General features: G+C 39.6%; 1 protein-coding gene across 2 annotated transcripts; it reads left to right on the plus strand.

Annotated features, from left to right (window-relative positions):
* Positions 1 to 86: 86 nt before the first annotated feature.
* EOGT (EGF domain specific O-linked N-acetylglucosamine transferase) lies at positions 87 to 15,306 on the plus strand. 2 transcript variants are annotated; one of them, XM_054387373.1, is made up of 15 exons: positions 87 to 296; positions 1,215 to 1,315; positions 1,833 to 1,941; positions 2,032 to 2,126; positions 3,105 to 3,209; positions 4,353 to 4,459; positions 6,017 to 6,120; positions 8,494 to 8,586; positions 9,334 to 9,405; positions 9,958 to 10,044; positions 11,219 to 11,287; positions 12,688 to 12,749; positions 13,743 to 13,862; positions 14,611 to 14,713; positions 15,093 to 15,306. In XM_054387373.1, the coding sequence occupies exons 1-15, from the start codon at positions 87 to 89 to the stop codon at positions 15,237 to 15,239; spliced, it is 1,584 nt and encodes a 527-aa protein (XP_054243348.1). In that variant the 3' UTR covers positions 15,240 to 15,306. The 2 variants fall into 2 exon arrangements, with proteins under 2 accessions (XP_054243348.1, XP_054243349.1); XM_054387374.1 differs by lacking the exons at positions 8,494 to 8,586; positions 9,334 to 9,405; positions 9,958 to 10,044.
* The last annotated feature ends 200 nt before the right edge of the window (positions 15,307 to 15,506 follow it).

Genomic DNA, 15,506 nt, shown 5'->3' on the forward strand with positions numbered 1-15,506 from the left:
TTGTATGCTTGAAATGTGCTCTGCTGCAGGTATGTTCAATGTCTTGTCTTTTTTTTTCTTTGAAGTACAAGAACTCATAGGTTGCCATGTTCATGTTGCTTGCATTTGGATTGCTACTGCAAGAAATTCTGGTTAATTCCCAAGCTGAAAATCTTACTGAATTCAAAAGCATTCCAGAAGAACCGTTCTATAGCTACAAAGCTATCAACTTACCCGATGAGCATATTCCATACTTTTTGCACAATAACCAGCACATTGCTGGCATTTGTGAGCAGGACTCTCATTGCCCGTATAAAGTAGGTTTGATTTTTTTTTTTTTTTTAAATTGTGTTTGTGTATTCAAATGTATGTTGTGGTGGTTTGTTCTTGGAGTTGCAGCAGTTGATGATGAATTGGTCTCCTTGCCAATTAAACAGTTCTGCTGGCAATTGGAATTGTGGCTTTTGAAATAGTTTTACAAAGCTCTTCCTGGATCTGTCACAAAACTGTATTTTTAACATCCTGTTTCACAGGATTTTTATCCCCTCTCTTACAGTTGTTACAGAGGTAAAATGATGATCTTGATCTGAACAACTCCTGTACATGTGAAGCGTGTTGGGACTAAGTAGTCGGTAGTTTCTAGGCCTGTAAGTTTTGGGTTGCTGTAGTACTTTTGTGGAATTGCCAAGACTATAGGCAAGTCAGTGAAATGTTGATATACTCTTATTCAGTGGTTGGACATAATTCATTCACCTGAAGCAGGGATAGCAAACGTGAGGAACCTACGGCATGTGGCTTGGGTGCAGTTCTAGTGTCTATCAGGCTGGAGCTGCTTCATAGAGCTGGAGCCGGGAGCTGCGCTGCCCCTTCTCTGGCTTCCTGTATCACTACAGAAGCCTCTGTTTCTAGAGTTGTCTGGGGAGCAGTGGTATACTCAGTCTGGAGCTTGGAGCACTGTGCTTTGTGTGAGCTCAGCTTTGTTATCTGTATCTATCAGTGATGTGAAGATTTTGGAATCCTACTTACTGGGTCAGAAGAAGTGGTTGTCCTGGAGCAGACAGAGCCTCTGTTGTGCATGAAGAATCTGTGTGTGCTTTCTGTAACTGTTTGAAAACAGACCAAACCAAGAGCCTTTTATGCAAGATTAGCAAGGGGTGGTTTATAAGCTAACAACTAACTCAGGTAATTTCACATTTTGCTGTCACATAACCTAATTTGTTTGTTCTGTGTTACAGAAATACTTGAAGAAGCTAAAATCCTGCTGGGGTTATGAGAAATCCTGCAATTCAGAGTACAGGTTCAGCTACCCAGTCTGTGATTATGTTGAAACTGGATGGTATGTTTATTTTTAAACTTATAAAATATAGTATGTTAAATAAGAGTGTAGTGCTCACTTTCCTATTAGCTGTGAAGGTAGCACTATTGTGGTAGCTAGAGTTTAAAGGATGATAGGCATGTATATATGTGTGTATTTATATAGAACATGTGTTTTTCAACAAGATTTAATAAAAAAATTAACTTTTTTAAGGAACAAAATACTATTTCAAATGCTTCCTGCCACATGTTTTCATTATTGTGATTTAGCCTTGAATCCAGATTCCTAAAATAACTCTGGATTTCCTTTCTTAGCCTTAAAAACAGAGGAAGAAATATTATAAAAAATGATTGTCACTGATGCTTTCACTTACATGCAGCTGATAAGTTGCTTCCTGTTTTGCATCTTACATGTGAATAAAGACTGGATCTTCTGTGCCACTTTGAATGGGAAAATGTTATTTGTTGAAGTTATTACTGGAATTGAGTGGTCAACCTTGATTTTATTTTTTTCTAATCCTTTCTCCTTCATCCTTCAGGGCAAATGACATTGAGACAGCCCAACAGATATTCTGGAAACAAGCTGACTTTGGTTATGTTCAAGAGAGGCTCAGTGAGATGAAAACCCATTGTAAGCCTGCAGCACCAGTAGGTATTTCTGACAGATACAATACTTTCCACTCGTTTGAAATGTAATTTTTGTTGTTGATGAAATCCTACTTGTTCTTTTCTTAACAGGGAGATTCATCTCTGACTTGTTCTCGATACCTTCAGCATTGCAGAGCAACAAACTTGTACATCGATTTACGAACTGTAAAGAGAAACCACGACAGGTCTCTGATCTCCTTGTGCTAGAGTAAAACCAAGGGATGGCAGGGAAAGGAACTCAGAACTTGTTCAACAAAGCTAGTGTGCTTGTTGCCAGGTTATTTAAAAACCTAATCTCTCTGTTTTGTGGAATGATGATGGGTGGCTGAAATCCTCCCTTCTGATGGAGGAGAGGAAGACTTTTCTGTGGCCCCAGCCCCATCCTTTCTGTGTCCCCGGTCTCATTCTTTTCTTTTGTGAGGTACTGAGAAGCCATTTCCTAAACTAGATGCCAGAACCAGTAACTGAATTTTTTTGATACAGTGAGACTGAAGAGAGATCTGAACCTGGATCTTCCATATCCCAGATTCAAATGCTACATATTGAAAAACAGGGAAAAACCCCCAACATACCAGTGATGCTGACATCACTCATTGTTCCTTCTGCAGTATCTTGGACACATGACTTGAAAAGAGCTGTTTCACAACTGGGGTACCAAGTACCCTTCATAATCAAGTTTTGTTTCTCAGCCTTCAAAACTAATTTAAGGAATGGGTTTGCTGGGTAGTTTGTTATCATGAAACCTGTTCTTACTCCTCACTCTTTGTATGTTTTATAAAACTCTTGGGTTCCTTACTGGGTTGTGAAATCTGATGTGAATTTCAGTGAGAAACGAAAACTCCCAACCAATAATGCTCCTGTAAGCAATTATGTAGCAAAATGTAATTAAATTACTCACCTGACTATGTCAGAATGATTCCTAATAATATTTTGGGTGGGTTAGTGCTGTTTTCTAAACTGATATGTAGGACACCACTGTCTTTATTTGGGAATTGTGAGAAATGCTTGATTTATTCTGGAGAAAATACTCAGGTTTTAAATATGCATGAAGTGCTTTGCTGAATTGAGACTAAATAGTGCTGGATTGAGTATGTAATCAAGACTGCAGAGTGCTTGTAGCACTGTTACACAAAAGCTGATAGACCTTTACTCATTTGCATTAGATTCAAAGAAGACTTTTTACAGAAGGGAGAAATTGGAGGTCATTGCACCCTTGATGTTCAAGCATTTTTGGCTGAAGGACAACGCAAGAGCCCTCTGCAGTCTTGGTAAGAATGGCTTGTCAAGGCTGCTTCCACGTTCATTTACTATTTTTTCTTTTATTTTTTTCCTTCCTTTTTTCATTGGCATTAGCAGGGATATAGGGGTTTTCATTCTCAGGAAAGAGTTGTTCCTTTCTCAGGCCTGTTCCTGTTAGACATCCTTGGTAATTACATCTATGAAGAATGTTCTGAACTATGCTGTTAGTAATTGTGTCCTGCCTCATTTACAGCAGAAAAAAGATCTCAAAAAATACCTTGTAATTTGAAGTTCTAACCCTCAGCTGTTTTCTGGACATGATGGTGGTTCTATGCCTTATCTGCTTATAGGAGACAGTTTTGAATGCCTTTGAAATTTGCACTAGCATCTTGATTCACACAGTCCTTGGTGGTGTTGAGGGCAGTGCCACACCTGATCTGGATGTATATTCATATGTATCAACTCATGAGGTGTTCCCAGGGAGCCTGTTAGGAATGGGAAATGGGCAAGTCTGCAGGCTGAGTAGGAAGTGCAGAGGGTGCTTTGTGGTAGCTCGTTAAGTATCACAGGTTGCATCTTAGCACTTCAAAGCTACTTTGCCAGTTCATCAATGAAACTTGAAGGAATTGAGGCTGTTCAGCTCCATGTAAGAATTGATTTTTATGCTCTTCTCATGTCTTGATGTGGTTTTTTTTTCCCTCATTTTGTATTGATGGTTGATGTCAGTTAAGAGCAGCTGCAGAGGAGGAAAAGACTTTTCTTCTCTACCTGCTCTTGTCTTCTTAACTGTTCATCCTTGTTCAGATCCAGGAATAATAAATATTACATCTACATTCATTATTCTGACCAAAGCATGAAGATCTTGCTGATGTCTTAGGCAATACAGATCAAGTTGGATAGATCCACAGATCTAGGCTCTGAGGCTCTTCGTTACATCTCTGCTGCCTTGATTTGTAGATCAAAGGTGCTGTTCACTCCTGAGATCAAAGGCAGTGTTTAACCTCTTGAAGCTCATAACCTGAAGAACCTTCCATTACAATTTCAAATCATTTTAATTGTCAGACTCTTAAATCAAGTGGGCTGGATGAATACTTACTCTGTCTTAGATGTATGAAGTACGTTTGTTTAAGCGCGTAATGACAAAACATGTTCTGTGTGGTGCATCTTTGTAGGTTTGCAGAACTCCAGACATTCACTCCATTAAACTTCAGGCCCCTTGAAGATGAGCAGTGTGATGTGGTTATTGAAAAGCCAACATACTTCATGAAGTTAGATGCAGGTAACTGGTACCTTTGCTTAGTTGTTTGGGTTTTTTTGGTACTGCTGGAAAAAAAGAGTCCATATCCATCTTGCCTGTCGATGTTATGCCTCTCTGATTGTCAAGTTCTCTTGTAATTTAATTTTTATTTTTGAAAATGATATGACTTTTTCATTCCTTTTTTTTTTCCCTGTAGCTCCATTGATGAACTTGGAAACTGAGATTTAAAAATCTTACATTTTCCCACAGGTGATTAAAAAAAACCAGGACAATTTTATGCTGCTTCTCTTGCAGAGTCATTCTCTAGACTGTTTTGACAGTCTTTGTGCCAAAGACTATTTTGTAGAGAGTGTTTGATTTTTAGCTTTGGTTTTGGATGCCAGGTTTTCATACCATGAGACACAAGGTATGGGTGTACCTGTCCTGTAGTGTTCAGGATTCTTTGTGTTTTGAATGGTATGGAAGAGGAAGTGGTATTCAGAGAGGGGCAGCACCAGAGCAGCTTCAGGAATCACCCAGTGGTATCTGACAGGTTTTGAAGTTCACCAGCCTTTTTGTTCATGCAGCATATTTTGCTGACAAATGTAAATGAATGACAGTCTTCTGGATGTAGAGATAAAAACATAGAGCTGTGGGGTGAACTGTGGTTTAAACTGGGTAATTGCAGTGTTCTGACCCAGTGTCACACTGCAACTCTAAACTGAATAGCTCCTCTTCCCTCTGCATGCCAGTAGCTTAGTTTTTAAACAAAGTTATTGCAGGCCTCTGAACAGTTACTGTGGAAGAGCTGCTGTGCTGTTAATTTGTACCTTTGAGCAGGGTGCTCTGGCTGTAGCTCAGGAGAAGGTTTTCTTCAGCTCCTTTCTTTTGGGGGAGGTGGAGAGAATTGCTGCTGAAGCAGTATGGGAAGCCTAGCAGCTAGTTCCTGTTATGGCAGCTCAGCTTGGAAACAGGGGCTGCATGCACATGGTTCCAAACCTGGGGCCTTCACTAGCAAACTGCACAGTGTTACCTCTTTTGTTTCATGGTAGTTTTTTATGCACCATGGTCTTTTGGGATCAGTTTAAGAAACCAAGAATGAACAAGAAAGCTCTGAGAGAAAAAGGCCTGAGGAATTCCTTGGGCTTTGGCTCATGTGCAGGTACAAGCTCTGTCTTGTAGTCCTGCAGATAGAGCTTCCCTTAGCACAGTAAAGAAGAGCTGAGATCAGTGCCAAAGGCCTGTTGTTGTTGTTTCCCCTATGTCTAAGTAGCTACTGTTAAAGCAGTAGTTGCTTTTATATACTTCAGAAACCAGGTGGAAAGTGTAATGAGAAACAGCATGTGAAACGTACCTTTTTCTCATGCTGTCTTTTGGCTGCTCTGAACTTTTATAAAAACACATCTTACTTCAGATTTTTTTTCTCCCCTTGATTCCTTCCCTTTAAAGGTTCACCTTTTTAGGGTGTTAGGAAGCATTCATTCTGAAGTAGGGAAAACCTACTATAAAATGCAGTATACCATAAGGAAAAAATGCATAAAGCAATATAAAGTGGATCAAATAAAGTAGTATTTTGCTAACAGTTTCTTTCTTTCCCAGGTGTTAATATGTACCACCACTTCTGTGATTTTGTCAATCTTTACATTACTCAACATATCAATAATTCCTTCAGTACTGATGTCAATATAGTCATGTGGGACACTGTAAGTCTGCTGTGCTTTTAATATATTTGTAATGGGTTCTATTTCTGCTTTATTGAGACTTTGAAGCTTTTAGTACCCAATCTTTATCTTGCGGGCTTTTGGATTCCATTAATACAGGTATATGAACAATGGGTAGGGAACAGATTTTTCTGCAATAAACCATGTGCTGTTAGAACACTACTCCATAGCTCATGTTTTGCTAGTCTATAATTATGTCTTTTTTTGGTGTGTGACCTCAAAACCAACATGATTTATATTTTTAATATAATATTGAACATTTGCTGTTTTCTGTAGACTTTTTTTTCTCTGTGAATATTGAAGTGGATCCACTCAAATCTGGTTTGCCTATATTTAAAAGGAAATGCAGACTTGCTTCTTTCTAAATCAGTCATGTGCAGCCTGTAATAAATAAAACAACTAAATTAAATCCTTATAAATACACACACACATAAAGACAGGGTCTAATACTTAATTCTTTTAAAGAGCTTTCTGGCAGTTGCTGCTCTCAGTCACCTCTTAAAATGCCATGATTGGAATGCCATACCAAATTTTTGAGTGGGACTCTTTTTGCTGTATTGCTGAGTTAAAACCATGACTGTTTTAAGAGTAACACTAGTTTTGTGGACCAGTATTTGCATAGCAGAGTGTTAAACTAAATAATGAATAAGTAGGCAATTTGTAATATGCCAAGTAACATGTATAATCATGTCCTAAAATCACACAGTTCTTGGCTATGTCATTGTCTTGTTCTCATAAAATACAGGGACCATCTCTGATGGCTTTCTGGAAAGATCAGATGTGTCAGCCAGCCTTGTAAATTACTTTGAAAAGCAGCTCTTTGTCTTCTATTACACATTGTTGAATCAAATAACTCTTTTCAAATGCACCATTCAAAGTGGGTACTGTCACAGTGCTCTCATTTTAAATGAGTTTTGCCTGCTTGAGTCCTTTACTGTGTACAACCAGATGATGGCACCAGCTAACTGCTGATGGATTGTCTGTGCTGATCAAAATATGGACCAGCTTAGTATTCATTCTCTTGGTTTGTTTTTTTTTTTAGCTTGATGTAATTAGATTTTGCCATACTTTCTAGCTCCTGTAGAATCCATGCACTGTTCTTATTAAACAATAATGCCCTTAGATTGTTGATTAAACAAAGCAGAAAATGAGTAGGTGATCCACTGGGTGTTCATCTGCAGACTGCAAAGGCAAGGAAGCAGTGTTTGTGAGGCACTCACTAAAGGAGAGCAGATAGGGTTAGAAATTAGTGTTTTCAGCTTTGAAGGTAGTTCTCTACTTCTAATCTGGAAAAACAGTTCTTATAATACAGTAGTATGGATTGTAAAATTCCTTAAAGCTTAGTGGCAAAAGAAGGGGAAGGAAGCACCTCTTCAGCTGAAAGAAATGTGGTACACATTAGATTCTCTTACATTTCACTAGATATTTGCTGTCTTCTGTAGTCTTTTCAAATTTCTGGGTTGAAATTGTTTCCACATAACTTTCCAAGCAGCTTGAACCAGCTCCAGAGTTGAAAAGAAGCTTTGAGTGAGAATCCTGCACTGGAGCCACTGAGGTCATATTTAATTGCATTCAAAGAGCAAGAGATGGTGACTCTTAGCCTGTGGAAGTGTAGGAAGTATTACAGACTTGAAGACAGGAGCCCCTGCTGCTAGGCCAATGTTGCAGGGAGTAGGTGGTTCCTAAAAGGATCCACAGAGCTTTGCTGCAAAGGGGAAAGTTTTATACTGCCCTGTAGAGAAGCTTCATGGTAGCTTGTCAAAACAATGCACACCAGAAGTTTCCTGGCTCTGTGTTCCATCAAATCAGATCTCTGACTTCAAGTTGTGATATGTGTGCAATATGCAAGTGATGATCCCCAAACAGAGGCAAATGTAGAGCAGGCTTGTTGTGCCTCTTTACTTCAAACATAACTGCTGCTCTTGAATTCCTAGGTGGATTTTTAGTTTCAAGAGACAAGATTCACGCCTTCTACCAACCCTGTGTCTGGTACACATCCCAGTGTTCCTGTTACTTCAAATTTAACTTGTATTCTGATTTCTCTGAGGAAAGTAGTAGGTACTTCTTGCTTTTGACTCATAAATTCTAATCTACTGCTGAAGAACTTGTCTAGATTGATAATTTATAGAACTCTTTCATTAAAAGTTAACTACCTGACAGGTAATTTGAGTTAACTGTCCTTGTAAGTGCAGGGTTCAGTGTTCTATCATGTCTGTGTTCTGTGCTAGGTCCCACGGTGGTGATGCACATATTAACTGTGTTAAAACTCTCATACAGATCTTGTAAATCATGAAGAGAGTTTTTATATGCATTTGTGTAATCATTATGCCCTTGTGTTTTTATTTTTCCTCCTAGAGCTCATATGGCTATGGTGACCTGTTCAGTGAGACGTGGAAGGCATTTACAGACTATGAAATAATACACTTGAAAACCTTTGACTCTAAAAGGGTATGGAATTGTATATATTGTGGTTTAATTCCTTCTCACTAGGTAGCAAATATGGCAGCTTCTCATGCTGCTTGTGGATATGGGTGTTTCAGAGGAAAGCAATTCATACTTTCCATGCATGTTTAATTTGTGTAATCTGAGTATTCTACCTTACAGAGACAGAGCTGTAACCTAATTCTGTGGCCTGTCTATGCTTCATATAGATGGACCTAACTTTTGTGTCTTCTGAGAGGTGATATTTGTGTATTGGTTTCACTTCTGCAGGACATACTACTGAAGTGAAGGCTTTCTAAGCCTGCTGATTCCTACTAAGGTTTTATCTTCCCCTGCAATTGTTAGTATGCCTGCTGCTTATTATCAACAACATTTTTACTCCCACTAAAAAATCTGCCCATTTATTCAGAGCTCATTTCAGTCTCCTAAATCCCTTAAAACCTGTCTTAAGCTCTCTATTCTCAAACTGGTTTTCTTCTAGTTAGTTCGTGTTTGTTCTGTTCTGGAGGTGTTGGTATTGTTTGGGTTTTTTTTGGTTTTTTTTTGCCTCTTCCCACACTTGAATCTGTAGCATCCTAAGTGAGAGCTCGTTTAAGATCAGGATTGCCTTTGTTCTATTCATTTGCACAGTCAAGGAAGTGAGGGTGTTCTTGACAGGAGCATGTAATTGCTAGCTCATTATAAGCAGTGATCCCACTGAATGACAGCAGAAGGTAGCAGTGCAGTGTAACTTCTTGTGATCTTCTTTTGCAGGTGTGCTTTAAAGAAGCAGTCTTCTCGTTACTGCCTCGAATGCGCTATGGCTTGTTTTATAACACACCATTGGTGAGTCCTTGGTTGGTTTTTTTTTTTTTCCATCTGCTGGTGTTAACCAGATGGGGCTATGCCAGTGTAAAATCTGAGCTAAGGAAACTCAATACCTAGCTGAGTTACCATGAAATGTACTTCACTGAAGGTCTGTGCAACTCCAAATGAAACAATCTTCCCTAAAGGTTAGGATTTTGCAGATACTTTAGCCGGTTGATAGTACCTCATTCTGTGCAATCTCCTGTGTCACAGTTCATGAGATGCAGATTATTCCTCTTTAATGGGTTAGCACTGTGAAATTTACTGGTATTTTTTGCAGAGCACAGGAGCTTGTACACTGACAGACTTCCCTGAGGGTATTAGCTCATGTGTTCAGCCTGTAACACTGTAGAGAGAGTTATATTTCTTTGTAAATGAAAATGCCACTTGTGTTGCAGTAAATGGTGACATGTTCAGCTCAGCGCATGATACTAGGCTTTTGTTCCACAAAGAAATGGCAGAACACTGATCAGAAAGAGGTTTTCTGAGCAAAATGACTTTTTGTGTTAACAGTTGCTGTTTTAATTTCAGATCTCTGGCTGTCACGGTACAGGACTGTTTCGAGCGTTTTCTCAGCATGTGTTACACAGGTTAAATATCACGCAGGAGGGACCCAAGGTATGATAACTGGCTAGTTGTAATATGGAGCTGGTGGCCTTTACCACAGAAGTAGCATTAGCAAGCTGGCCCTGGCAGGGAGTTAAGGATGTGCAGTGCACTTGTTTTTTTTCTTTGATGCTGGGGATTTTTTCCAGTAAGTCAGCCTTCAGCAAGCATTTGTGTATGCTTATAAGTGTTGCCTTCGTGTCTTGTTGCCATAGCACAGACTTTAAAACATCTTCCTTCCAACCCTAGGAGCTCTTCCTTGACTTCATTCTCTGTGCTCAAGGCCTTTGTACCCTTCCTAGTTGTGCAAGATGCATGGTACATGGACTCTTCTGGGGCATGTTGGCAAGATGCTGTCTTTGGGTCCAGTAGAGGGGATCCTACAGAGCAATGCAGTGAGCTAGCTCTTTACTAATCCACCTGATTACTGCTGAGCACAGATCAGAGGAGGAAATGATTGAATCTGGTCCTTCCCATCCCTGCCTAGCACCACGGGCCCATCCCTGGGCTTCTCTGCTGTACACACTGGTGTTTTTTGCAAGATGTTGTAGTGGTGCATGGATGGATCTGGCAACTTGGGGCTTCCTGAAGTTTTTGCTGGAGAGCAGCCTACACATTATCGCTGAGGGGCACACATTCAGAGCACTGTACAGTTATGCTTCTCCTGCTGACACTAATGGGAGTCATGCAGTTAAATCTCTTTATTTCACTTGGAACACTTACGCCTGTGAGTCCAATTAATTTAAAGAGGTAACTGGACGAACTGTTATGGAAGTAAAATATGTTTTTTCTCAAGGATATTGTGCATAAGCCATTCCGAAAGCTGCTTTGCAAAACTGCCATGTAACCTGTAACACAAAGGCTCTTTTGTACTGAATAAAAGAAATCTTTCAGAAAATGTTTTGTTCTTTGTTAATAGTCAAACTTTGACAAATTTTTGGGCACTTTTTAATTTGTTGGAAAACACAATGTGAATTTTAAGGTGGCTCCATCATCTATTACGTGTAGAAGGAACTTATTTAATTGGTCATATAATTGCCAAAAGTAAATATGGAAGTGTTTGGGGTTGGTTGATTGTTTTGTTTGGGGTTTCTTTGTTTGTTTTGGGAGGGTTTTTGTTTGCTTGTTTAGGGTTTTTTTGTGAGGTCTACCTTTAGCCATTGCATTGCTGCTTCTTTCTTTCCAGGATGGGAAAATTCGAGTCACAATACTTGCACGCAGTACAGACTATCGGAAAATATTAAACCAGAATGAGGTGAGATCCTTTTTATTGTTTCAAACCACATTTATTAGAGGTTTTGCTCATTTACTTGATTATTTTTTTTAAGGCATAGCCAAGACACCTATCTGTTGACAAATCTTGGACAAATATGTTCACTGCTAATATTAATTTCTTCTAATACACCTTCTAGCCAGTTTCTATTTCTCTGCACCAGACACTGAACCTTGCTGCCCTTTTTAAATATCCAGTAGAAAACTACAGATGTCTAATACTGAAAGTATTTCCTTTTAACAAACATACTGCAGAGCTTCTGATAACATGAAATTATTTCTCTTTCAAATTATGTCTTTTATTTCTAGCATCCCCAGTGTTGAAGCCTCTAACAAAACCTTTTGTAATGCTTGCAGATGAAAATGCATAAGCTATTGTGTCTGAGTGTGTGCATTTGAAACTTGATGCATTTTCATACTGATTCATGTTTTCAAATCACACAACTTGGTGGACCTATGGTGTAGCTTCTTTTGTGGTAAAATAATATCAGAAGTTTTCATACCTGTCTTCATTCTTAGCTTTTAATGCATGGCAGAAATGAATTGGCATTATCATCCCCACCTTATGTAGGGAGAAACAGAGGTTTGTTTGGTGGAGTAGTTCAGTGGCAGAAGAGATGGATGGCTAAATGTCTGCCTTACCTGCTAGGCAAGGCATGTGGCATGGCATATTGGGTAATTGATTAAAGGATTACCCACATCATGCCACTGTGCATGCCTACACTGCTACATGTAGCATGTCCTCTGGCAATGAGCACATGACAGAAAGGGAGAAATTAATCTTATCTTTACTACACTTCTACAAAAGAAAATACTTGGCTCTTTCTCCCTTTTCTGCTGTCTGTGACTGGAGACTTACAAAAAGGCCTTTTAGTTTAGAAGCCCAGGCTCTAACTTGGTTTTACGTCTTCTGTGAGCAGGAGTCTCACCTAGTAAGGTATTTCTGAAAACCCCTCCAGCTACCAGTTTGCATCTTTAGGTGTTAGAGTATTTGTTTGAAATTCCATCTACATCTTCCCACTGTGGCAAAACTCCTACTAGTTTGAGTGGTTTAGGGTCGTGTCCTGGAGCACGTAGAAATCTGCAGTAGCCTCTGTGAGAATGTCAAGAGATCTGAGTCTCTTCTCCAGAGAGATCTTAAAGGGTTTTTCCAAGTAAAATGATTCTGTGATTCCAGGGCTCACTCTCCCAGCAATAACATAAATATCTGGGAAGGCAGAAGAGGAAGGGAACTGCAGCTTTATACATCAGTGACACTATGTTCTGCCTCACTCATTGTAATTCCCTGGTGGGGAGGAGGAATGTATGAGACAGTCAGGAACGCAGGGGAGGAATTAATTGAAGGACACCACCAAAACATTGACTTTTTCTCTTTCTCCTTAGCTTGTGAATGCTTTGAAAACAGTATCAATGCTGGAGGTCAGAGTGGTAGACTACAAATACAAGTACGTAAGTTGGTAGAAGACACTTGTGTGATCTGGTGCTGCCTGTGGCTGGTGAAAGCTCTTTGCAGGCCTACCTACATATGTCCCAATACCTAACCTTTGCAAAATCCAAGAACTGGTAAGGAAGGAAGAAAGAATGTGGCCAAGGGAGTTTTGGGTGAGCTAGTTAAGCACTCCCATCCCATGATGCATTACTAAGGAATGAATCCCTAGAGTTAGTAGGCTCAGGTTAAAGCTACTATATAATGAACAGTTTGAAATCATTTTTCTTTCTGTTTTTTTCTTCTTTCCCAAAACCAGCTATGGTCCCATCACCCATATTGGATTTGCTAATGCTTTGCAGTACCTGTGGGTCAACAGGGATTTCTCTGTAGGATGCTAGTGTCTTATTTTATGTGACCCTTAGTTTAGTAATGAGTAATAACTCAGCTTATTTGCTGCCTTGGTGGCCTCTGAAGTCACCACTTGATATCAGTGTGTGGTGCCCAGATGTAGTAGGCACTGTGCTAGTAAAAAATGGCTTGAAGAAAAAGTTTCCAAGTGGTGTACCCCCGTGCCAAATGGCAGCAGCTCCCATCTCCTCAAGTGGTGCATCATGGATCATGCAGGAAGAATGAGAAACTTCTGCATTACATTAAAAGCAGTTCAGGTCCTGTATGTTGTTTTTTGTTGGTGTTTTTTTTTTTCTAACAAGCAATGCAAGTTTTAATTTTTAAAAGGCAAGTATAAAAAGAAAACCCTAGACTATCAAAAACTTTAACTTGTAAAAAAAAAGTCTCTAATTTTTGGGACAGAAATTTTGAAGCCTGTGTGCATTTCTTCTAATTCCCTGCTGAGTTACGGCTGACTGCAGCCTTTGTCATTCTTGTTCCCTGAAAAATCAATTCTCTTTCAGTATTCACTGAAGTTAATTTTACACTTTTCTACACATAACTAATTCTTGCTGAGGTGGCTACCAGTGCCAGATCACCAGTTTTGTTGTGTTGTCTGCAGGGAACTTGAATTTTCAGAGCAATTGAGGATTACCCACAACTCTGATATATTCATTGGGATGCATGGAGCTGGACTTAGCCATTTGCTTTTTTTACCAGACTGGGCTGTGGTTTTTGAGCTGTAAGTCTGTTTCTCTCTCTACCCTCTTATACCACAACTGCTGCTATCTGTTCATATGTGTTAATGAAGCACCTTGCCTTGCCAGTATTTGGCTCTGAATGTTTGTCTGGCATCCTCATCTAGACTTAATTTTTGTCAGTCTTTTCTGGGAATTAAAAGTAAGGAGGCTTTCATTATAAAATACAGTGTAACACTGTCACCCAGCTGTAGCCTGTCCTTTCTTAAGATGCTGTGATACAAATAAAGTGCAGCCTGGTCAACAGTTGCAAAAAAATAGAGAAACTCACGGTGGTCAGATTCTGCCTGGTGAGCGTGAAATTTATTGGTGTTTTGGTGACCCAGGTGATTTAATTACATAAGGTGCATGTCCAGGGTGTTAAAGATGTCCCCCAAGGTTATTTATATCCTCCTTTCTGGGCTCAGGACATGAGCACTGGCTTGCTGGCCAAGCTTAGCTGAGTGTCATTCTGTTTTACCTACCTAATTTTCTCTAGTAGCTTGCTTTTCATGTATTTTTATAAAATAGTTTGGGTTGGAAGGGACCTTAAAAGGTCTTCTAGTCCAACCTCCCTGCAGCAAGCAGGGACTTCTTCAACTAGATCAGGTCACTCACAGCCCCATCCAACCTGACCATGAATGTTTCCAGGGGTGGGGCTTCTGGCACCTCTCTGGGCAAGCTGGGTCAATGTAAACCAGCACAATCTCTGCAGTTAAATCTAATTGGTTTTTTTTCCTGCCTGCCCTTTAGATACAATTGTGAGGATGAACGTTGTTACCTGGATCTGGCAAGGCTGAGGGGCATTCACTACATCACCTGGAGGAAAAGGAGCAAAGTGTTCCCTCAGGATCGGGTAACGGTGGTCACTGCTGGAAGGGTGGGCATGAGAACTTGAAGCATTCTTAGCCTGAAAACAGGCTATCTGTGTGCTGATACTTGAAATATGGTTTTCATTCCCTAGGCCAAATTAACTTCCCTGTTGTGAATAAGAAATCACTTGATATTAATGGCTGAGGGAAGAACAGAAATGAAACTAATTGGCCATTAATCCAAGCCATCCTTAGCACTCCTGTTATACAGCTGCTTTGCTGACTCTTTTTCCCTCAAAGCAGCTCAGTGGATCAGAAATAATAAATTCAATTGGCAGATGCTCAACTTTTTTTCTTGCTTTTTGAATGGAAGATATATTTTTTCCCCTTTTCTGTCTAAAAGGCCTTACTTCATTTTTCTAGGGACACCACCCAACGCTGGGAGAACATCCAAAATTTACGAACTACTCCTTTGATGTGGAAGAATTCATGTACTTGGTGCTTCTGGCTGCAAATCATGTTTCACAGCATTCCAAGTGGCCATTTAGAGTAAAACATGATGAATTCTAAATTAGACTCCTGACTGCAATATTATTTTAAAATAATGCTCCATTAAAAAATATTGTAACGACATAAAGCAAAATGCTGGTGTGAAACATGTAAACCTCTACGAGGGAGGTAACCCATTATTAACTTGTCAAACCACTTGGTAGCACCATACCTTATCTTTTATAGTCCTGCTTTTTAATTCTGGGAGGTTTTGTTACATGAAAACTACTTTTTCAGAACTCCTTTTTGGGTTTTGCACTGTATTTTTGCATTCCAAATTCTGAAATA

This window comes from Indicator indicator, chromosome 15 (genome assembly GCF_027791375.1).
Source record: "Indicator indicator isolate 239-I01 chromosome 15, UM_Iind_1.1, whole genome shotgun sequence".
Classification (NCBI taxonomy): domain Eukaryota; kingdom Metazoa; phylum Chordata; class Aves; order Piciformes; family Indicatoridae; genus Indicator; species Indicator indicator.

What these genes read in the sequence shown, in the direction of transcription:
- EOGT (XM_054387373.1), top strand. Translation starts at nt 87, where the DNA reads ATGTTCATGTTGCTTGCATTTGGATTGCTACTGCAAGAAATTCTGGTT. An exon ending in AAGAGCCCTCTGCAGTCTTG is followed by an intron (nt 3,210 to 4,352) that starts GTAAGAATGGCT and finishes GCATCTTTGTAG; the next exon opens with GTTTGCAGAACTCCAGACAT. An exon ending in AAGTGTTCCCTCAGGATCGG is followed by an intron (nt 14,714 to 15,092) that starts GTAACGGTGGTC and finishes TCATTTTTCTAG; the next exon opens with GGACACCACCCAACGCTGGG.